The sequence below is a fragment of the Carex rostrata genome, chromosome 23 (assembly GCF_964058835.1).
Source record: "Carex rostrata chromosome 23, lpCarRost1.2, whole genome shotgun sequence".
NCBI lineage: Eukaryota > Viridiplantae > Streptophyta > Magnoliopsida > Poales > Cyperaceae > Carex > Carex rostrata.
The window spans coordinates 399,565-405,485 of NC_135940.1; the positions used below are offsets into that span (position 1 = coordinate 399,565).

The window sequence follows — 5,921 nt, forward strand, 5'->3', positions numbered from 1 at the left end:
CTTGCCAAAAGTCAGAAAAAAGAAGCCTTTTTTTTTTTTCTATTTGTGATTTTGAAATTTGAAAATGAAATATCCGAAATAAAATTTTAATAGATCTTTTATTTTTGAAAATAAAGTAAATAATTAATGATCATTAATATAAAAAAGTGCATTTTAGAAAAGATATGGCATCCGGAGAGAATTTAAGCAAGAACAAATTCATCTACAGAAGTGAAAAAATTGAAAGTTGTTGTGTTAATAAAAAGTTTCATCATGATCAACTCAAATTCATCGAATTCAGGATTCAGGATTCAGCACAACCCCCCTCTCGCCAATGCAGGAAATAATTTTTAATTAGGAACTACAATTCATCTGCGATTCAGGGAAACAGTCAATTATTGTGGGGCCAACCGTGCAGCGTTGTGCCGCGCCAAAGAACAGAATAATAAAAAAAAAACCGCAGATTTGATGTGGTTTTTTCCATGGCATGGAAAAAATTTCATCATGATTTTGATTCTTTAAAAAATATTTTTTTTCTAAAATAAAGACAGGACTTCCTCGGTAGTTCAAAAAAGAGTTTCTAAAAAACATGACGTGCCGTGACTAACACGCTGTGATTTTGGTCTCGTGGCGTATCGTGAGCAAGTTAATTTTTCACGTGCTGTGCCATGACTAAAATATTAAGAGATGGTCACGGTGCACAAATAGTTACATCACGTGAGTTACGTCGTGCCCAAACATGCTTCACGTGACTTATGTGACAATTTAATCATAATTTAAGTTAGTTCATTCAAGATTCATCATTTAATCAATATCTAATTGTTCTAATTACACGTGACTACATGTCGTGCCGTGTCTTGATTAGATTTTTCACATGATGTGCCATGTCGTGCCATAAGTTTCAAAAGATGATCAAGATACGCGAATGATGACAGCTTATTTGCTGTGAACGGCACGGAGCCGGCTGTGCCATTTTTGCCACTCCACGGACCATTGTCAAGTGTCAACTAATAATTGCTTGAGCGAATTAAGACGGAAAAATAATAATAACAACAACAATAAAGCAACTGTATATAAAGAAAACTAAATAAATTATTTTGGAAACACCAGGTCTTGTACATTAGCTCCTACTTTTTCAATTTCTTTTGAAAAAATTAATAATAGTGAAGCAGCTAAGTTCCAAACAATAAAATCAACTACAAATTAGGAGAAATGGTCAGCACTATACAATATTTTTCCTCGTGCCAGCTATGCAGTGTAATAAAGAATAACTTTAAAAAAAAAAAAAAAAAATAGCACCAAGAAACAATTTTGTTCTACCAATTGTTGTTTGTAAAGAATCCTGTACATTTGAATTGTTACATTGGCATATATGCATGCCTTGAATGGCAATGGCATTCAATCATGTATGTCTTCATCCCGTCGTATTACTATTACCTATTAATACCAGAGAAATACATTGAAACTATAAAAATATTGTTTTAAGATGCTGTAAATATGTACTGTTTATCAAATAGTAAGCTTTTAATATGGTGGTAATTGCGGGAATTGTACCTTGTTAGCGAATGAAGTAATTCCTCTGCTCCAACTTTCATGTTAGGAGTAGACAAATGCTTTTTAAATTTTGAATCGAGCACTCCGACCTCTACAATGAAAGCAGCACAAACTGGCCGGTGATCAGAAAACCTGGACTCCCCTCTGAAGTATGATAACTGCACAATCCCGTCACCATGCCATAGTATTCTATCACACCTGAGGCATGTCAAAAATTACTTAATTTCTAGTGAATCAAAAGTTTTGTAATCTAAAATCACCTTTTTTTTTTTCTTTTTTTTTTTTTTTTTAATTATTAGCAGCTTAGGCTCCTCCTACAGAGTCAGCTCAATTGGTTATTAGATGTTAAAGTATGCCAAAATTTATCCAAAAATGCTACCTGAACCAATACAATATATCCTTGATCCTAACATTGGTATAATCTCAATAAGATTCAGGTAAGATTGGCTGTTTGTCAACTTACCAGGCTGGAGTTCTTCTTTTCTTCTTGGATATACCCATGTCTCCCAAATATTCATCGGAGTTGTTAGAGTATTTGTATGTGGGGGCAAAATAAATCTTTCCCTCATTCCACCCCTTAAACACACGCCCGGCTTCTCTCTCAATCTTGAGTTGATCATTTTCAAAAAGCACATCCCAGTTGTTATCTTCAAGGAGTTGTTTCGTCTCAGAGTAGCTCAAGGAAATTCGGTAGTTCAAGTCTCCTAACCATATCACCCGACTACACCAATTCAAGAAACTAAAATTTCAGTATAAAAATACAATAAAATAAATGTGGTTTTCTACTTTGTATCCAATTTCTTCACTTGTGTGGTAATAGGAGCATGTGTAAGTACAGGAGAGCCTGGAAATTCCTAATAAAATGGCTTAGATGTAAATAGTTGAAAAAAAATTGTGTTTTGATTCTTACTCGTGATCTAAAATTTTGCGAGGAATCCTACGGCCGGATTTTTTACATATCCGCTTGAATTGTGTGTGCTTCAAGATTTCAATGACATCCAAATTTCTCCGCAATTCATCGCCTTCTTTTTCCCCTGAAGCCAGATGGCTACAGACAAAGCAGATACTAGTTTGGTGTAATGACATACTCACTGATATACATCCCTGAACAAAAATGGAAATATATAAGCTATGTTACATGACAGATTCATAAACATAAATATAAATATAAATAAAAGCTGTTGCAATAAATCAAGTACAGTACCTTGTTACCCAGATAATTCATGATCCCTCGGCCAACTGAAGAAAGCCTGACATGGCTGACATGTGGGACCAACTCCTTCCTCACCCAAACTGAAAGAAAAATCCCCACCATTTGCTTGCTTGCAACAAGGCAATACTTCTCATGGTTCCAAGTGTTAGAGAAATCCAAATCATCGGCTGTAAAACTTGTTGAACCTTCATCTCCTCCTTCCTCCTCTGACGAGTCGCTCACGCTCATATTTGGCTTTTTGCATAGGAAACAATTTTGTCTATTTGTCCTGTGAGCCATCCCCACGGGGCAATTGCACGATTTCAACCGTATACCATGTGATATATTAAAGCTTCGCTTTGCTTCTTTTAGAGAAGATCTAGAGATACTTGAGTTGGGGGTGTTTAAACCAGAGTCAAGTGAGAGTAGTGTGGTTAGACTCGAATGAGGGGAGTTTGACTTTGTAAATGGAGAATGGTGGTGGTATGGCGAAATGGAGGGATCATTGTTGTTTAAAGGTCTGTTTAGTGCTTTGTTTATTAAAGCAAGCCATTTCATGGCTGGCTCATTGTCTTCTACCAGGACACTTCCCGCATTTAGAGGAACTATTTCTTGAAACCTATTATTTATAATAATTACCAATAGCATATGAGAAAAACTTAATATTACAAAAATTAACCTGAACTAATTGAATCAACAATGAATAAATAAGATCACCACTTATTGATTACATATCCTAATATTCAGTTCTTTATTCTAAGAGCTTTTTATGCACAACCAGAGGGGGACTAAAAATGACAAAAAAAAACAAAAAAAAATGATTAAATAAAAATATTAGTAGTGCAATATTATATACCCCAAGACATATATATCGGAGTGGTCATCTGAAGGGAGAAAATCATTAAGGTCCAAACCCGGATGGGGAGGGTTTCCACCTACATTCCAAGTTGCGACAAATATCCTGTAGAAGAAGAAAGAAATTCATACAGAGAAGTACCTAAAGTAAAATTTGTCAATTAGAAAGTTTCACATGAAAGTACCTAAAAGCCTCGGTATGTACAGAGTCCTGCTTCGGAGAGCCGAAGTCGCTAAATATATTACCATCTGATTAGCATATATTGATGGAAATAAAAATGGAAATAAAATTAATTTTTTACTTCACACAGGGGATAAGAAAATACATTAAAAACTAAATAAAGTTGATAATATTAAAAAAAATTTCAAATATTACCAGTTAAGCTTTTGAAAATCCTGGGAGAAGAAAAGGGGGAATGAAGTGGGCTCCCTCCAAAATAAGCTGTCAATGGAAATTAAGTATCAGAAAATTGCAAGTTAATATGGACAAAAGCCTGAAATTGAAATTAATTAGGAAATGTATTCGTTTGTTTTAACTTGATTATTTCTATAGAATATACAATTAAAATGGCAGCACTGGAGACTACCGGACCAGAAGATTAAACAACCAATTAATTCAATAAAAGGTGGAGAATCAGACAAGGAATTGAGAACCAACCAGAAGATAAGATTGAGTCATCGCTTTTCCTTGCAGCATTTTTCTCTTTCTTCCCAAAAACTTTTGAAAGAGCAAACTGCATTATCAAAATCAACAATAAATTATGAAATCAAATAAAATTACACTCAAACTTCAGGTTGGATATATGGAAAATAGGCATGTACCTTCTTTCTTGCTTCATCTTTTAATGCCATTTCACAGGTTAGATATCCTTCTATCTTTCCCAATTGCAAACTAAAATATATGAAGCACTCAATAGAGTAGAACAAACACCACACCTGCATTAATTAGAGCAACAACTGGTTTAAACAAATTGAAGTCAAAATTGGATAAAATCGCCTTATTAGAATACACCAACATGAAAGAACTGGTACAAAGGAAAATGAAACCAAAATTTACAAAACAAGACACATCAGGCATGACAATGAAGAAAGCAAAGAAAACAACCGAGTCTGATATTATTTTAAAAACCAATAAAAATCTTACTAAAACAAGTATCCAAAATATTGCCACTCTGGTTTCTGGTTTCTGGTACTGAACTATCTACCTCTAAATACTCAAATCAGCTTTACTATCTATTTTCATTGCCCCAAAAGTTCTGTCATTCCTAGAAAACGAACTGTACCCATAAACAGTTTTCAAAAAACAAATCAATTCGTTATAGTTCAAAGCATAAAATAGAACAATTTTGATAATAAATGCATTAAAAAAAAAAAAAAAGTACCTTAAAACTCTATGAATGCACCAAATCAACTATTCAATTGAAACCCAAATCGAAATCCCAGTTAAGCAGAGAAGCAAGGGAAAGAAAAGAGAAGAAGAAAGACAACTGTTTTATAGAGATGAAACAAGAGAAAACATCCAAAGCGTTGTATCTATGGGGGTTGACGAATTGCACGTGCAGCCCTCGTGAGTCAGGTCAAACCCGAGGGCCGAGGAAATGGAGAAAAGTCTTGGAAAATGAGAAAACCAAAAAAAGAATAAAAATAAAAAGGAGAAGGAGAGAAGAAACGCACTTCTAGATTGCCCTCGCTTTCAGGCCTGTGTTCTCTCTGTTTTGTTTTGTTTTTTTTTCTGTTCCCTTTCAGAGTTTGATTTGATTGCTCAGAAGCATCCCTTCACAAACCCCCAAATGGATCTGGATTTATAAAACCCGTTAATTTTCCACTTTCTCCCCTTCACTTTTTTTAATTCCGAAACTTTTGCACTCCGGCCCTTTTTTGACGAAAAGCACAATTGTATCTTTATTTTTTATATATTTTTTTAAAAAGGATGCAATCCTAATGGCAAATAAGTATGTGATATGGAAATTATATAATTTCTCTTGTAAAGATGATTAATAATTTAATAAGGTACCTGTTTTATAAATATTATTAAAATAAATCTTTTAGAATATTCTTTACCAAGTTATAACTCGGATAAACATAGTCAATTGACAATTGAAATAATATGTTATACCAATTCACGATATTGACAAACGAACCGTCTCTCCATGTATTTTTCAAATCCTTGATTTTCAATTCTGACTCCAGAAGATTTAGAAATCTCCTTCATTATTTTGTAATAACTTGTGTACCTTACAGTTTTACAATAAATAAATGAGAAGCGAGATATCTCCTAATTTAGGAGGATTTTGATGTATGCCCTTAAAAAAAATCACCAAATTATGTATTCTTTCTCTAA

The 5,921-nt window shown here is 33.8% G+C and overlaps 1 protein-coding gene across 1 annotated transcript; it reads right to left on the bottom strand.

The window, feature by feature from the left end:
- Positions 1 to 1,304: 1,304 nt before the first annotated feature.
- On the bottom strand, positions 1,305 to 5,368 carry LOC144574861 (type I inositol polyphosphate 5-phosphatase 10-like). Its single transcript, XM_078324946.1, has 11 exons — positions 4,963 to 5,368; positions 4,403 to 4,516; positions 4,239 to 4,314; positions 3,957 to 4,022; positions 3,766 to 3,829; positions 3,582 to 3,686; positions 2,738 to 3,344; positions 2,444 to 2,637; positions 1,997 to 2,254; positions 1,534 to 1,731; positions 1,305 to 1,416 (listed from the first exon to the last, which is right to left on the bottom strand). The coding sequence occupies exons 2-11, from the start codon at positions 4,430 to 4,432 to the stop codon at positions 1,413 to 1,415; spliced, it is 1,602 nt and encodes a 533-aa protein (XP_078181072.1). The 5' UTR covers positions 4,433 to 4,516; positions 4,963 to 5,368; the 3' UTR covers positions 1,305 to 1,412.
- Between the last annotated feature and the right edge of the window lie 553 nt (positions 5,369 to 5,921).